The 18,736-nt window shown below is 36.7% G+C and overlaps 1 protein-coding gene across 1 annotated transcript in view; it reads left to right on the top strand.

Annotated features, from left to right (window-relative positions):
• LOC122788371 (glucose-6-phosphatase catalytic subunit 1-like) overlaps window positions 1–18,736 on the top strand; it is a 28,113-nt gene that overhangs the window by 7,626 nt on the left and 1,751 nt on the right. Inside the window, exons 3-4 of the mRNA XM_044055446.1 lie at window positions 5,942–6,047; window positions 12,400–12,515. Coding sequence (XP_043911381.1) covers window positions 5,942–6,047; window positions 12,400–12,515 — 222 coding nt within the window. The remainder of the gene's footprint in view (window positions 1–5,941; window positions 6,048–12,399; window positions 12,516–18,736) is intronic.

The following is an 18,736-nucleotide window of genomic DNA, read 5'->3' as shown; positions in this document are numbered from 1 at the left end:
ACTTCTTTATGCTTACTGACAACATAGATCATTCCCTTAACTTCTTTACACTTACTGACAACATAGATCCTTCCCTAAACTTCTTTACCCTTACTGACAACATAGATCCTTCCCTTAACTTCTTTACCCTTACTGACAACATAGATCCTTCCCTTAACTTCTTTACCCTTACTGACAACATAGATCATTCCCTTAACTTCTTTACCCTTACTGACAACATAGATCATTCCCTTAACTTCTTTACACTTACTGACAACATAGATCCTTCCCTTAACTTCTTTACCCTTACTGACAACATAGATCCTTCCCTTAACTTCTTTACCCATACTGACAACATAGATCATTCCCTTAACTTCTTTACCCTTACTGACAACATAGATCATTCCCTTAACTTCTTTACACTTACTGACAACATAGATCCTTCCCTTAACTTCTTTACCCTTACTGACAACATAGATCATTCCCTTAACTTCTTTACCCTTACTGACAACATAGATCCTTCCCTTAACTTCTTTACCCTTACTGACAACATAGATCATTCCCTTAACTTCTTTACCCTTACTGACAACATAGATCATTCCCTTAACTTCTTTACCCTTACTGACAACATAGATCCTTCCCTAAACTTCTTTACCCTTACTGACAACATAGATCCTTCCCTAAACTTCTTTACCCTTACTGACAACATAGATCATTCCCTTAACTTCTTTACCCTTACTGACAACATAGATCCTTCCCTAAACTTCTTTACCCTTACTGACAACATAGATTCTTCCCTTAACTTCTTTACCCTTACTGACAACATAGATCATTCCCTTAACTTCTTTACCCTTACTGACAACATAGATCCTTCCCTAAACTTCTTTACACTTACTGACAACATAGATCCTTCCCTTAACTTCTTTACCCTTACCGACAACATATATTCTTCCCTTAACTTCTTTACCCTTACTGACAACATAGATCCTTCCCTAAACTTCTTTACACTTACTGACAACATAGATCCTTCCCTTAACTTCTTTACCCTTACCGACAACATAGATCCTTCCCTAAACTTCTTTACCCTTACTGACAACATAGATCCATCCCTAAACTTCTTTACACTTACTGACAACATAGATCCTTCCCTTAACTTCTTTACCCTTACCGACAACATATATTCTTCCCTTAACTTCTTTACCCTTACTGACAACATAGATCCTTCCCTTAACTTCTTTACCCTTACTGACAACATAGATCCTTCCCTTAACTTCTTTACCCTTACTGACAACATAGATCCTTCCCTTAACTTCTTTACCCTTACTGACAACATAGATCATTCCCTTAACTTCTTTACCCTTACCGACAATATAGATCATTCCCTTAACTTCTTTACCCTTACTGACAACATAGATCATTCCCTTAACTTCTTTACCCTTACCGACAATATAGATCCTTCCCTTAACTTCTTTACCCTTACCAACAACATAGATCATTTCCTTAACTTCTTTACCCTTACCAACAACATACATCATTCCCTTAACTTTTTTACCCTTACCGATAACATAGATCATTCCTTAACTTCTTTGCCCTTATCGACAACATAGATCATTCTCTAAACCTCTTTGCCCTTACTGACAACATAATTTCTAAAGCTCTCTATTGACTTAAATTGTGTTATCACATCTCCCACATCCTGTCTTCAACCTTCCACAAAGCCCTAACTAAAAATGTCCAAATGCCTAAACTGGAATCTGCCCTGCCACTACTGAGCATGCACGCAGCATACACTTGTCAAAAGCTGCAAGCAACTGATTCAAAAATATGTAGGTTATCTCTTGCCACCACCCAGAATATACACCGCAGTGGCTTTTGCTGAACAACCTCCACAGGCTCCCTTTTCCTAATAGGGCTACCCTTCCATTACGGACATTGATATTTAAAATCCTTTATAAAGGAAACTGTCCTCCTTTGAAAAAAAAACATCCTCTAAGCGATCAAGGCTACTCACTTAGAAGCAGCCAAGACATACCTGGAAACCTGCAGACATTGAAAATCGGTACAAAGGCCCTTGGAAAATAAGAATATCCAGTCAAAAAATCTGGTCATCTAATTAGCATAAAATTTGAAAACGAAATAGTACATAACTCTTCCTGCTTCCAGTAGAAATGTGGGATACTATTCAGAAACACACTGAAAAAACAGTGACAAAAATGATGAAGAATTATAAGCACATCATCAAACCGACTGTGTGAAATCTGTAGACTTTAATGAACTGTATTGCAAAATTCTACCACATGGTCATTTATTTTTGCTTCTGAAAAGAGATGATGTAAGATGTGTGTCCTGTTTCTTCAAATTATTGGTGCCACTAGTGTGTTGGTCATTTAATTTGGTTTTCTGTGTTCTACACAGCATCAAAAATCACGAGTGACAAGGGAGATTCAGGACATCATGTGAAGAGACAAGTCAAGTGTGAAAATAGGGACATGCCACCAAAAAAATAGGGACATCATATGAAGGGTCAAGTCAAGTGTGAAAATAGGGACATGCCATCAAAAAAATAGGGACATCATATGAAGGGTCAAGTCAAGCATGAAAATAGGGACATCATATGAAGGGTCAAGTCAAGCATAAAAATAGGGACATGCCACCAAAAATAGGGCCATCATATGAAGGGTCAAGTCAAGCGTGAAAATAGGGACATGCCATCAAAAAAATAGGGACATCATATGAAGGGTCAAGTCAAGCATGAAAATAGGGACATCATATGAAGGGTCAAGTCAAGTGTAAAAATAGGGACATGCCACCAAAAAATAGGGCCATCATATGAAGGGTCAAGTCAAGTGTGAAAATAGGGACATGCCATGAAAAAAATAGGGACATCTTATGAAGGGTCAAGTCAAGCGTGAAAATAGGGACATGCCATGAAAAAAATAGGGACATCATATGAAGGGTCAAGTCAAGCTTGAAAATAGGGACATGCTACCAAAAAAATAGGGACATCATATGAAGGGTCAAGTCAAGTGTGAAAATAGGGACATGCCATGAAAAAAAGGGACATCATATGAAGGGTCAAGTCAAGCTTGAAAATAGGGACATGCTACCAAAAAAATAGGGACATCATATGAAGGGTCAAGTCAAGCGTGAAAATAGGGACATCATGTAAAGGAATAACTCAGTCTAAAAGTAAGAAGATTTGAGCAGTACAAGCCAAGATGATATCATGACACTCACCAGACCAAGATTTAAACAGCAGTTAGTGAAAAAAGCCTTTTCCAATAGGCCGCGATACTTGGAACCACTTATCAGTGAAGTAAAATATAATAATACCCCTGACACATTTAAGAAACCTCTGAATGAATTCCTTTAAGAAGAATCCAGATGCTCTTGCTTCAGAGGTACAGGTTAACTATATTTTCTTGTTATAAACAGCAACTTATTTGACACATAAGGTATTACATGGCATATAAAGGTATACCCACTGGGAAATGTATGTATTGTATATAGTGCATTGTTTATACTAACTTGTACATAATATCCTCTAATCATAACCTCTCAACTAAATGTACCACTTGTAAAAGTAGCTGAATATATAATATGACCTCTTTATATCTATTCTGAATTTTTTGTTCTGTATCTACCTTGAATTTTAATGTCTTTATCCAGGTCATAACTGAAAAGGATAAACTGACCAGCGTGCTTACCTGGTAAAAAAGCTATAAAATAAAAACAATGCTAGTGAAATGTATTATTATATAGTGAATTTACTTATATATATATATATATATATATAACATTTTCTTTTAATAAATAAATAATTGCATTGAACTAAATTTTCATTCTCTTAAAAACATACAGAGAAGAATAGATTGACACATACAAACACACACACACACACACACACACACACACACACACACACACACACACACAACATATAATGACTAAAATATTATCTTAAATAGACATTAGTGCTATCACTTAGGTAGCACTTGATTGAAAAAAGAAGAGTATATGCCTTTGGATTCTGTGTTGAGTGAAAATGGCTTGGACTTAGGAAGCAATTCAAGTGAAGGAAAGGGAAAGCAGTACAATCGGCCATTATGTTTTATGTAAGGTCTACTGCGTTGTCACTTAGTGTAAAACATGACTACAGAAAGGGAAAAATTCAACCATTTTATATGCAAATTATGGATTGTAGGAAGGAGAAAATATCAGGTTCTACTGCAGTGTCACTTATATGGAAAGCTAATGAATGCAACAGATTGTCATGAAATGTTAACTGAATGATGTATGCAATCATCTGTATAGAAAGGCCAAGGTGTTTATCTTACTGGCAAGATGTTTTGAGCCGAAAGTACTCTGGATGACAACACTGATAAATGACCAGTGGTACTACTGAACACTATTCAACTCGTGTAAGAGCCAAACTACATCTGGGGTTAATTTTTATTTATGTAACATTTGTTTACTGGGAAAGTCTGACTTGGAATGAGACAATTTTCAGGGGAGGCGCATGGAGAAACGCTCCAGATGCATGTCTTTGTAACATGGAAGGAAACAGGAGCACCCGGAGGAAACCTACATGAATGCAGGGAGGACAGACTCTGCACAGAAGGCACCCAGCCAAGAATCAAACCAGAGAACCTCTTGCTGTGAGCTGACGTTAACTGCTGCACCACTGCGTCATCCAAGATAACATTGCAGATGTACAATAGTGCTCTGTGGGCCCTATTGTATTCTACTCTGTATTCATGTTTGCTGTCCACAGTGACAAATGTTCATTGGCAGTCAAAAAAAGAAAAAAAAACATTTTTAATTGTGGTAACAACAGCAATATAATCCAAATTAATAAGTTACATACATAAGTAAAATTTCAGATGTGATTAATTAATTTAATTCTGCATTTAAGTTCATCAAAATATGCTATAGTAACTTAATATTGTTCTTTTTTTTGATTAACTACCATTTGCCATTTTTGATGAACTACTGCTTGAAATGACATGTCTGTTCAGAGAGACACCTGTTCATAATCAGTACATTTTGAAAAAATATTTAATTTAATGACTGTATTTATTGGGCTGTCTGTAGAAGAAATTCAGATTAAAATGTCAATATTCAGACTATCTTGCAATTAGGATTATTAGTAAATTATTGGTGCTGAAATGATTACTCTTGAAAAAAGGAGGTCATTGTCCCACTGTACTCATCTCTCATTAGACTCATTATAGAATACAATGCCCCGTTTGGTATGTACCGCTCAAGACATTTGCAACAGCTGGAAAGGCCGCAAAAATACCTCACTAAAAGAATCACAGGCCTAAAGCAGATGCCCTATGCTGACCGTCTAAAAAAACGCCACCTATACTCTGTCGCATATCGTCTACTCAGAAGCGATCTCTGCTTAACATACAAGGCCATGTCAAAACCAGAGCTGTTGGACATGCTACACTTAAAGAAATCCCAATCTCTCAGAGACACATGCTCTAGGGATCTAAACCTTGTCATCACAATGAACAAAACATGCTGGAGGGATAGGTTCCTGACCCAGAGACTCCCCAGACTCTGGAAAAGACTGCACATACATGTCAAGCAGAGTGCCTCTTAGGCCCTCTTCAAAAGGAACCTTGATGATTGGATGGGAGATAGAAAATTCACCCCGGGGATTACATCAGTCGCCCTGCTAAACAGGGGTCCAGGGAAGTAAATACTGTGGGAAGAAATAGCCAGGGAATTGTTATGGCTAGGCTTGTATAGGCCCTAGGGCCGATAGCCTAGTACCAACCTATGAACCTATATCAAAGACAGAAACATTACTGACTTCATTTACTTTAACTATGACTAGACCATGCTTGCTATGTCATTCAGCCCTTACCAATTTAGAGACATTAAAACCATTTGAAAATGTGGTTTTCTCAAAAGAGCATGATTATACTAACATGGATCCGATCTTCAACAGGAAGTCCATCTGGACATGCCATGGGTTCGGCAGGCGTTTACTACATGATGGCCACTGCACTTACCACCCTCCTGCTTCAGAAACAACAGCAGCAGCTCAAGAAATGGTAAGAGCCTGGAATGCATAATGTGTTAAGTAGTACTTAAGTGCATTTGGTCCTTGTCATGGACTGTGGTGGTATGGAAATGTTGCAAAAGGAAAACAGCCTTTAGAAGGACAGAAGAAAAAGAAAGGGAAAGGGACAACAAACCGAAATGTTGAGGGAGAATGTCAGACTAGTCAATGTTTCCAACACAAGAGCTGGGAGTGCATGAAAGAGTTTCCGTATACATTTTAGTCTCAAATATCAGTTGATGTATGGAACAAACTCTACTAGAACCAAGGGGAAGTAGGAGATAATCATCACCGAGGTGCACTTTGACACTTGACCTGATTTGCCTTAATGCTATTCTAGAGGTGTTTCTGGCTGTCCAGGGAATGGAGACTGACTTCAGAAATATACTGTATCTGGTTTCTGTATTGCAAAGGCTATAATTTTACACTATCGTCTCCCCACATAAAATGTTTTGAGAGTAAGATTGTCACACCAATCACATGCATTTTAGAATGAAGTACTTGTGCCTTGGGACATGTATTCGAAATGAACCACAACAATTGGTATTTTCTGTTTGTAAGGGAGAATTATGAACCTTTAACCCTTATCCTTTTTAGAACATGCATGCCTGCTGATGTGTTCCATGAATTTATTAAGTTACACAAATTGTTCTAGGTAGGTAGCTGTACGTCTTTCTCCTGCAAGGTTCTTACTTGAGTTTGACAAAGTGCAAGTCACACTGTACACACATTCCCTGAATCTTAGCCTGCCAGAATGCAGAGAGTTGTTCTTGTGTGTTTCGGCTTTTCCCGGTTAGGGGTCGCCACAGCGGAACTCCGGTCCGCTAATGATTGGTAGTTGATTTTTACGTGTCGAGTTACCAGCCCTCACGCACAACCTTCAACAAAGGTACGCCCATTCACGCATGTCTCCACGCAGAAGACGCTCTAGCTGAGAATCGAACCGGACAGCATCTTACTGTGAGGTGACAATGCTACCGCAGCACCACCACCGCGGGTGCAGAGAGTATTTGTTGTTATTCCTCATTAGCTGAGTCATAGTCTGAATAGAGTCATAATAGCTAAACATTTGATTAGCTTTTTCATATTTTACTGAGCCACTCACAAAGAAGGTTTGTTTTTTTTCCCTACTTCACTACACAACAACACTGGTAGTTGTGTGCAAAAATTACAAAACATAGCATTACTTTTGGAACTCAACACTATAACGACTGTAGTAAGACTTTTTTTATTTTTGCATTTAAGAAATGCAGTTATAGAGTTTAGTTATTTAGTCAAAATATGTGTGCGTGTGTGTGTGTGTGTGTGTGTGTGTGTGTGTGTGTGTGTGTGTGTGTGTGTGTGTGTGTGTGTTTGGTGTGTAAAATGGTAACCTGTCTTTTTTTACCGGTACCATCATTCAGGTTGATTTAGCATGACAAATTTCTTGACTACTATCAAAATACTTATTTTTCAATTATTTTACATTATTTTATATTATTATTATCATTGCTATGATCACTGTATTATTATTATTATTATTATTATTATCCAATGGACTCTTTGGCAGTCCATAGATGCAATATATAACTCACCAATGGCGCTGGCACATTCTTTGCCAACGTTCACTAGAAACAGAAGACTTTGCCAATCGTCCATATGTCAAAGATATGATTAAGTGAACACAGCTCATCACATATAGTTTTACTTCACCTATAATTCTGGTAAGACCTGAAAGGACTGTCACTTCTGAAGATGAGAACATTTCTCTTCGCGGAAGCTGATTTTTACCTTTCAGGAATTATGATTTTACCTTTGAGAAATTATGGTTTCCTGTTGCAGTGAACAGTTATGTTAAGGTTGAGGGAGTGCAAAGGTCAAAACCCAAATATGTGCACAACTATTTAATTTAAAATAGAGATAATGAAGTTACAGTTTTTGGAAAATAACAGCCCTACAAATGAAATGCATATGCTTGTATTCCAACATTCCTTTAACACAGGCCTTACCAGGTGGTAGTACCATTTTTAGAGATAGCTAAATGCTGTGCATTGAGTTTAATAGATCATATTAAAAAAATGGTTCCATATTAAAACGTCAGTACTAGGCATTTCGCTAAAAAAACACTGAAAACACAGGAGAAGAGCGAATTTCGAAAATCAGTCTTCTCCTTTAATCTTCTTTTCCCGGGGGGGGGGTGCAAGCTTCTCCCTGCAGCTTCCCATGCAGGGGCCAAGTCCCCCACACCCCCTGAACATATATATACCAATTTCGTGATTGCCATATCTTGAAGAAAAGAGAATGTTCCGAGAAATTGCATTTCTGACTTAGTATATATAAGTCTGATGTTTCTGCCATTCACTCTCCATATTTCAGGACTCGCTGTAGCAGGTCCTGACATTTCAGATGGTTACCTTTCAGACTACATGAATTTGGTTCCACTTCTCTTAATCTTGTTAGATGACAAAATTTCCAGTTAGCCAGTTATAATGTTATGTTTATCTGTACGACTGAGTAAAGTACAAAACATTCATTGTTCATGCAACTTCAACCACCTCACTGTAACTTCTCAATATTTATAGCATTTACATCTTCAGCTATAACAAACTGTAGTATTACAAAGAATATTTGGCCCTTGGGGACTTCTTCAGAACAGGCAATATATGACGCATAATCAGTAATAGTTTTCAATTTCTTTACTCAAGAGAAAGGACAAACAAAAATAACAAGGAGAAATGTCAAAACTCAATGGCAATGTCTAAATACTGCTCTAAAGCATTTAGGAAGTTAACAAAACAATAGGTTTGTACTAAAATGCATCTTTTTCAAGTCTGAAGAGTATGAAACTCTAATATCCAATGTTATTGACTGACTGTAAGCCTGTGATTTACCAGAAAATCAAAACTTTTACCTGGGATGTAGCAAAAATATAAGGCAAAATCAGGGATGTCTTGCAAAATCAGTGGCAGTTGAGAAGTGTATCAGTGATAAATTACTAATGCTAAGAGTTTTATAAGAAATATTTAACTAATCTTTTTCTGTATTTAAGCTGTATGATTCTGAACTGTATATAAGCAGTACTCAGAAGATGGGTTTTGGGAGTCCTGTAATCAGACTATCCTTTAGCTATCAGCAGTCCTACATACTAAAGAACAGTGGAGTATCAGGGGATTGTATACAGTGCAGCTTTTTTATCACTGGAACCTATTGCAGTATATGAAGTACTCTTTCTTCATTTTAGCTGTAATTTGGATCATAGACAAGGTTAATTCAGTAATGGTCCCATATGACCATTTATGATATGCTGGGTCAGAGTACACACACACACACACACACACACACACACACACACACACACACACACACACACACACACACACACACACACACACACACTGTTCCAGTGGAATGTCTAGGTCACGCATGCCCTTCACTGCCACCAAGTGTACACTTTCCTCATGCAGCTGCTTACCTGATTGTTTTAGCTGAACAACACAAAGTACATTCAGTTTTCTAGTTCTTGTACTCAGACAGCACATGCAAACTGCTGCCTACATTGTCTGGCAGTTGTTACGGAGTATTAAGGAGCTGTTACTGAGCTGTCAGCCAGTGCCTGCGTTTGCACAAGTTTATGGCTCCAAAAAAAGAAAGAAAGAAAGAAATGCTGTTTACTTTTGGGGGACTACACACTGAATGAGTACTGCTTAGCTGGTCTGAATATTTGGTGTTCTTGCTCAGTGGCTGTTGCCATGGCCAGTGAACTAATCTGTCACATAACAATTGAACAAGGCAGTATGGATATGGACATGATTGATGGACAAAACGAGCATATTCTTATCACTGTCACCATTCCATACAGCACAATCTTATAGCATGTCTGAGTTTAATTTTATCTAGTTCAATCCAGAAGCAGTTCTAAACCTAACAAACTGCTTACCTACTTGCCTTTCAAGTGGATATATATAGTATATATAAGTCTGATGTTTCTGCCATTCACTCTCCATATTTCAGGACTCGCTGTAGCAGGTCCTGACATTTCAGATGGTTACCTTTCAGACTACATGAATTTGGTTCCACTTCTCTTAATCTTGTTAGATGACAAAATTTCCAGTTAGCCAGTTATAATGTTATGTTTATCTGTACGACTGAGTAAAGTACAAAACATTCATTGTTCATGCAACTTCAACCACCTCACTGTAACTTCTCAATATTTATAGCATTTACATCTTCAGCTATAACAAACTGCAGTATTACAAAGAATATTTGGCCCTTGGGGACTTCTTCAGAACAGGCAATATATGACGCATAATCAGTAATAGTTTTCAATTTCTTTACTCAAGAGAAAGGACAAACAAAAATAACAAGGAGAAATGTCAAAACTCAATGGCAATGTCTAAATACTGCTCTAAAGCATTTAGGAAGTTAACAAAACAATAGGTTTGTACTAAAATGCATCTTTTTCAAGTCTGAAGAGTATGAAACTCTAATATCCAATGTTATTGACTGACTGTAAGCCTGTGATTTACCAGAAAATCAAAACTTTACCTGGGATGTAGCAAAATATAAGGCAAAATCAGGGATGTCTTGCAAAATCAGTGGCAGTTGAGAAGTGTATCAGTGATAAATTACTAATGCTAAGAGTTTTATAAGAAATATTTAACTAATCTTTTTCTGTATTTAAGCTGTATGATTCTGAACTGTATATAAGCAGTACTCAGAAGATGGGTTTTGGGAGTCCTGTAATCAGACTATCCTTTAGCTATCAGCAGTCCTACATACTAAAGAACAGTGGAGTATCAGGGGATTGTATACAGTGCAGCTTTTTTATCACTGGAACCTATTGCAGTATATGAAGTACTCTTTCTTCATTTTAGCTGTAATTTGGATCATAGACAAGGTTAATTCAGTAATGGTCCCATATGACCATTTATGATATGCTGGGTCAGAGTACACACACACACACACACACACACACACACACACACACACACACACACACACACACACACACACACACTGTTCCAGTGGAATGTCTAGGTCACGCATGCCCTTCACTGCCACCAAGTGTACACTTTCCTCATGCAGCTGCTTACCTGATTGTTTTAGCTGAACAACACAAAGTACATTCAGTTTTCTAGTTCTTGTACTCAGACAGCACATGCAAACTGCTGCCTACATTGTCTGGCAGTTGTTACGGAGTATTAAGGAGCTGTTACTGAGCTGTCAGCCAGTGCCTGCGTTTGCACAAGTTTATGGCTCCAAAAAAAGAAAGAAAGAAAGAAATGCTGTTTACTTTAGGGGGCACTACACACTGAATGAGTACTGCTTAGCTGGTCTGAATATTTGGTTTTCTTGCTCAGTGGCTGTTGTCATGGCCAGTGAACTAATCTGTCACATAACAATTGAACAAGGCAGTATTGATATGGACATGATTGATGGACAAAACGAGCATATTCTTATCACTGTCACCATTCCCTACAGCACAATCTTATAGCATGTCTGAGTTTAATTTTATCTAGTTCAATCCAGAAGCAGTTCTAAACCTAACAAACTGCTTACCTGCTTGCCTTTCAAGTGGATATGTGTAAGACGTATCTGGAGTGTGACACAGAATTAAATTGATTAATATGTCTTTAGGTTTACGTCATCTCTGTGCTCATGTGGGTTTTCTCTGGGTGCTCTAGTTTCCTCCTACATTCCAAAGACATGCAGTAGTTGGACCAGACACTCTAAATTGGACATAGATGTGAGTGTGCTTGTGAGTGTGTGGCATGGATGAACAGTTGTGACAGAACTAGCCACCTGGTGGTATGAAACTTGGTTCAGGATGATTGTCATTGTTGAAGTGACCTCCTGACCCCATGTGCAAAAATGGGAAAAAGTTACTGCGGATGGCTGAATGGAAGGATGTCTTTAGGTTTGATTCATTGATATGCCTCTCAACTGTCCAGATTTTCACAGAATGCCAAGATTTTTATTCTAATATTTTTGGTCTGTTCTTCATAAAATGTATGGTTATCTATTTAATTGCTGAGGACTGACTTCAGTAATGACAGTCACTTCAATTTCAGACTTCATATCCTTCTGAAAATTCATGTTAATGCAAAACCGGTTATTCTGTCAACTTTCTAGGTTACTATAAGCTATATTTAAACATTTTTATTATTTTGGAGCCTTTGTTCACCCATTATTTTTGGCTTTGTCCAGAATGTTTGCACTAAGAGGTTGACAGGTAACACATGTATCAGGTTAGCCATGTTTTTTCAGCAGTTATATAAATATTGAACTCAGAGACTGCAAAAAAAAGTATGGGAGCTGTCTTGTATTACAACTTATTTATTAACCTAATTATATCTGTCTTCTAGGTTTGCGCACAGTCTACTGTGGATGGGATTCTGGGGAGTGCAGATTGCTGTCTGTTTGTCCAGGATCTTTTTGGCAGCTCATTTCCCTCACCAGGTTATCACAGGGGTACTTTCAGGTCAGCCACAGTGCCTTTTTTTAATACACTATGAAAGTATAGAAATAGCAAATATACCTAAATATCTTCTAGCCATTTGAACCTGTAAAGCTTTTATTACAAGACATACCATCTGATACATGTAATCCCTTTATAAACCCTTCTGCAACTCTCAAATTAGCAACATATTTAAGCTAAAAACATATTCAGAAAACACATTTCATCTTATTGGATGTTACATCAACCATCCGCAGAACTTTACACACTAGCTGAGTATGTTGCCATGTTACCTTACACAGCCATCTCACACAAACAAAAAATAACACTCCTCTTAAAACTAAACATCAAAAGCAGTAATTATAGTAAACTCCACCCTAAATTTCTCAATGTAGGTGCTGAAAACATTGCTAAACCTCTTAAATACATCTTTAACTTTTGCCTCAAGACCACTGTTGTCCCTGCTCACTTTAATCATTCCACTATCATCTCTTTACCAAACCTACACACTCCATCAAATATGAAAGACTACAGACCAATTTTCAGTACCTGACTTGTAACAAAAATATTTCAGAAACTGCTATATAAATAACTATTTAAGCATATCAACAGCTACAGCCTCCTTTGTGACAGCCAAAACAGGTTCAGAAACTCCTTAGCACCAGGATGGCATTCATTTCTGCAGCATATCATACCTACAATAATACAACAACAGCCTCATTATAACTAGAATATTTGTAGGTATAACTACAGTTTTCAAGGCTGTTAACCATAATCTGCTCCACTACAAACATAAAAGGCTGAAATTTGTATACAATGCTTTTTCTTGGTTTCAAAACTACCTGAGAGATCTTTCCAAGTTTACACTAACAGACATTCTCAGACGTAGGTACACTTAATATTGGAATCCCACAAGGCTCAGTACTAGGGCCTCTACTTTTCCCTTGGTTTACCAACAACATCACCCTTGACCTCCTTAACTTAAATTTTGTAATGTATGCAGATGCCACTATTCCACTTGAAAGTGAAAAAACACATCAGTCCCTACAAACAAATATCTAAGACAAATCCTCAGTCCTATGCAGTTGGCTTCATTCAAGTAGGATCTTGATAACTCAACAAAGACAAATGTTGTGCTCTTTACAAACCCCAAAAAGCTCCCATCATTACCAAAACTTAAGCTTATTAACTTGAAGGAGAGGCTATTCCAAATGTGACTGAACAAAAGTATCTAGGACCAACTCTAGACCCAACATTCAGTTTTAAAACTCATACTGATAATATTTGACTCTAGACCCAACATTCAGTTTTAAAACTCATACTGATAACATTTGTGATGATTGGGAAGAGATGAGCAAAGGCTGCCAGCCTAGTCAAATAGAATTTGATACATAATTCTATCAACTGTATAAATAAATGTAAAATACAGGCTTGTGTTTTTAAATGCAAGAAAACACTGTAAAATGTGAACTTCAAGATTGTTGCAACATTGCCATCTGCTGTAAGGAAAACCAAGCCAAGTATTTCAAATGTGTCTTTTTAAGTTGAAAAGATGTTATGAATCTCTTTAATATTTTACAATTCGGCTCCAGTGCGGCTGGATGAAGGTTTCATGCCCATTGTTTTAAGGCTAAAGTTTATGACCAGAATTTAGATGTGGTAGGTGCTTTATTGCTCTAGTTCCTGTTAGAATACACATGTGAAATGTCTTCTATTGTTGTAAGTTTCTGTGCAGGTGTTAGAGTGCTAAATAATGCAGTTTGTTTGCCTGGGAAAACCTGTGTGTCAAAAATGATGTAATTTGGGGAGGGACCCAGCAAACATGTTTGTTAGTAATGTTTAAATACTATTTCTCACAAGAGACTAAAAGCATTTTGACTTTTGACATCCACTTATCAGCACTCTGCCTTATGCTCACATATAAGTTTTAGCACTGTGACTTCTTGTAGGAATAGTTAAAGCTAGTAAAGATTAATTAGGTATTTTTCTTTGAAATCAGGCCTGTCCTATTGTATTATTCTAAGTTTCTGTGTGATCTCTGAACTATTAGATATCTCTGCGGTGTAGTAGTTTTTTCTTGTGTTTTAATTATTTATTATTAAATATTATAAAACCTTCTACCTGTGGCTGATTTTTGTAAAGATAAGCTCTACAGTACATTGCATACTTATAGATGTTATTGTAATAGGCCACTCTAAAGTAAGCCTTGACTGTTAGTCATACTACCATTGGATATTAATATTGCACAGTAATAATTGGACACCCTTTTAAAGGCCTTTTAGTAGCTGATTTTATTAACTAGGTGGTGGCAGTAATTACTACCGTATAGTCTGGGTAAAGGGGCACAGTTGGAGAATCTGTGTCAGCCTTTCACAGGAGTGTCTGTGAAGTTGTATATATACTTATCTCAAAGTGTGTATGTGTTGTGTCTGCTACTTGGCAGGGGCATGAAGCACTGGTTGGACAGAGAGGGTACTGGAGGTTTTAGCTTGCCCAGTTAGGCTGAGACCTGGACCCCATAGCTGTGCCAGTGGGGAGTCTTATTGGGGACCTGGTGAGCAAAGGAGCAACCAGCCCCAGACTGACTGTGATCTCTGTGTGCACTTAAGGGAAATTGTACTTTACTGTGTGCATTAGTTATCCTTTCCTCTTCTAGGAGACAACCTCCCTGGTGTTAGTGGTGAGGATTGAGGCTCCTTGATTGCTGGGCCAGGGTGTGGTTGTCACAATATTATCTCCAAAGTTCTCTCCCAACTAAAACTATGCAATTGAATACAGCGCTTCCTCTCTCCTACTACTCAGACAGCCATAGCTAAAAATGTAATGTTTCCTAAACTTGAATATGCCCTATTCAAAAGCTGCAAACTGCAAAGGCAACGATACATAGATTTGCATTACTAGCACACCAAAATACACATCCTGTGTCATACTGCATAAAGTGCACTGACTCCCTATCACAAGCAGAGCCACACTTCCTCTGGCCACACTAGTGTTCAAATTAGTGCATATAGGCTACCCCCAGCTTCTGAGAATGAAACTATCACACAGAGAGCAAAACTACTCCCTGAGAGACAGCCAAGACTATAATCTCGCCTTAGCCAGACCATGCTTTAAACTAGCCATTGTAAAAAAATCATTCTGCATATTAGAAACAGACCTACAGAATAATCTACCAATTAATGTTAAAGGCAATAAAACACTGGGACCCTTAAAGCAAACAATAAAAGATTTCCTATTCCAAGAAGCCAAGTACACATGTTTCCATGATACTGGTTAAACAAAGACAATCAACCAAAACACCTTAAATATTCCTTAATATAATCAAAAACATTCAGTTCTGTTTCTGTGTTTAATATGTCTCCTAAATATATATATTGTACATACTTTAGTTATCCTCTAAAAGCATTTAAAAATTAAATTGGAACCTCTTTACAGTTGGAAGCGGATTATATTCTTGCTATTTGTTTGAGATGATGCCTGCATTCTTATTCGTTCATTGTATTGTTAATTTTGTACCTTTTGCACCCAGGACATGACTGAAAATGGTCTCTGAGCGAGCTCACCCACCTGGTTATCAAACTATTAGCATAAAGCTGCTGCAGATGATGGGGCTAACATTTTGAATTTAGAACATAAAAAGTATATAAAGAATCTAATGTTTCTAGAATCACAGAAGAGAGGTTTGATTGTAATTTACAAAAGAAGAGAGGAAATTGTCACAGATGTATAGACCCATAACCCTATTAGATACTTATTTACAGATGTTTATACCAATCATGGTATAAGAACTAAACAGAAGAGATCAAAAGAAGGTTTGTGCAAATTGCAGTACGGCCATACAGAATGTAGGATATTTGAAACAGCCCAATTTTCTCTTCTGCATTTAACAGAAAAGTGTATAATGTTCACTAAGCAAAAATGATTTACGTTATTTCTTGATTTAAGAGATGCATATCACATTGTTGACAGGCCACATATATCGGAGGATAGTGATGATAGAGAGAAGGAAAAAAAACTTTGACTGCAAATATCTCAAAAATATTTAACTGAAAGCTGCTTTCAGTAAACAAGCCTACTGCACCCTCCCTATATGGAAGGAGACCTCAACACCCCTATTTTATCTATACATCAACCCTACAGTCAAAAACAGTGTGAGAAAAGTGCATAACCAATATCTGATGAACCAGTCTTTCAATGAACTGCATTTGGATTATTGTCAACTGGACAAACCATTTGGTTACCTGTCTGACTCATGTTATAAGAAATCACGGTAAGAAAAATAATAATGTAATGACTTAATTATAGTAATAATGGAGCTGAATAGTAGCAATCAAGCAAAGGTCAAAGTAACATCTAAAAGTTAATATACTAAATGGCTGACATGAATGACGCAGTTATGCAAGCGTGCAATCTGGAAACCTGGCTGTTGATAATTTATATTAATGAAGTGATAGAAGAATTCTCACAAGAGAATGTGAGTACAATAAAAGCTAAAGAAGAAAATATTCCTGTTTTGTCCTTTGCAGATGACACATTATTAATAACATTAAGTCTCCCAACACTAAAATGGCAATTTTCAAATATTGGAATATAATGCAAAGGAATATAAGATCAAAATTCATAGTGAAAAAATTCAATTGTTAATATTTAGTAGGAAAAGGAAATGTTTAAGTTGTACAGGAATGGTGAATAGGTTGAACAAATTCAGTCTTACAAATATCTGAGCTTGATATTTTCATACAGGAATACTCAGCAAGACAAAACTGAGCACTTAAAAATGAAAATTAAAAAAGTGATATACGGGCCACTCAGATTTAACAAACATAGAAATTATACCATAAAACCTTTGTTGACTGCAATCAAGGAAAAAGTGTAATATAATTATTTATGGATCTGAAGTACAGGCATTCAAAGAAAAAAAAACATTTGCAACGCAAAGTTTCTACATTACTTTGAATAAGCCATGTGCACTCTTTCCCTAAGCTCTGCTTTAGGGAAGAACTGGGAATACTGAAAGAGGAGACCATAACTGATGCAGAATTTTTGCAAACTGTTTAATAAACAAAAAGCTGGAGAAATCAACTATTGTGAATAAAAACGTAAAACAAAAAAGGAGTAATGTGAAAAAAATAATTACATTTCATCCACTGTATATATAGGATGATTAAAATGATACTTCACAAGTATAAATTATTTGGATAAATAGTTAAACATTGTCAGTGAACATACCTACATCGCATAACATGATTAAGAATAAAGACAAGGACAGCTTAAAATGCAGTACTGTAGAAAATGTTATCTATATAGGTTTGTAGGTACTTATTACGCAATTGATCTGTGAGGATCTTAGGAAGCATCTCCTTATATTCCCATGGGATGTTTTCCCCCTTATATTTTGTGTACAGATATGGAGAGACCATGGATAAGTGCACACCAAAATGTGCATTGTACTCAGTGAGTGGCCTAATAAGTGTTGACTACAGTGGAATAATAATATCCTAGACCTGGATGTCATACCTTTAGATACAAGCTGTGCAATGAAAAATGACTGCCTTGCAGTAGTGGATGCAGTGTGATTAAAGGACAGCTCATTGTCAACATAGGTTCACAGATTCTTGAAGTACAAATTTGAATATATCAAAATAACATCATTGGAAAGAAGTATAACACTGTCTCTGTCCCTCCTGCATTTGTTGTTAAGCAAAGTAGATAATTTCTGTCATAAGAATGAATTAAATAAATACAGGAAGATTAGGGCCACTCTATTCAGAAATACGTTAGATAGAATTAGCTAGATTATTGCAAAGATGAGTCGTATATAGTTTTAATATATCTGATCAAATCACAATAAAATAATTAATGCAAGCAATATGTAAAAACACATAAGAAGCATCTACTGATACACATCAAAACAAAGATTTAATAAATGGTTATCAAGGATATGAAAATGTAAACATTTGAATTACTATTAAAGCAGTTTTTGTGTATTTTTATATATTTATAAATATGTGGTTAGCAAGTTACATAAATTGTATGCTTTTTTTATAATTTATGACTGTAACTTCTTGACACATAAAGATTTTATGGATACCACTAAGATACATGTTGAGAATATGCAAAAATATAGTCAGTAGCAATTGGGACTGGTACATTATTGTATATATAAATGTTCTCTCATTGCCATTAATCAGCTGACCCATTCTAGTGAGTCCAGGTAAAGAAATATTGTAAACAAAATGTAGCTT

Source organism: Protopterus annectens, chromosome 13.part0, assembly GCF_019279795.1.
Source record: "Protopterus annectens isolate FY-2018-M chromosome 13.part0, PAN1.0, whole genome shotgun sequence".
NCBI classification, from domain to species: Eukaryota; Metazoa; Chordata; order Ceratodontiformes; family Protopteridae; genus Protopterus; species Protopterus annectens.
This window is presented reverse-complemented; position numbering and strand designations above follow the sequence as displayed.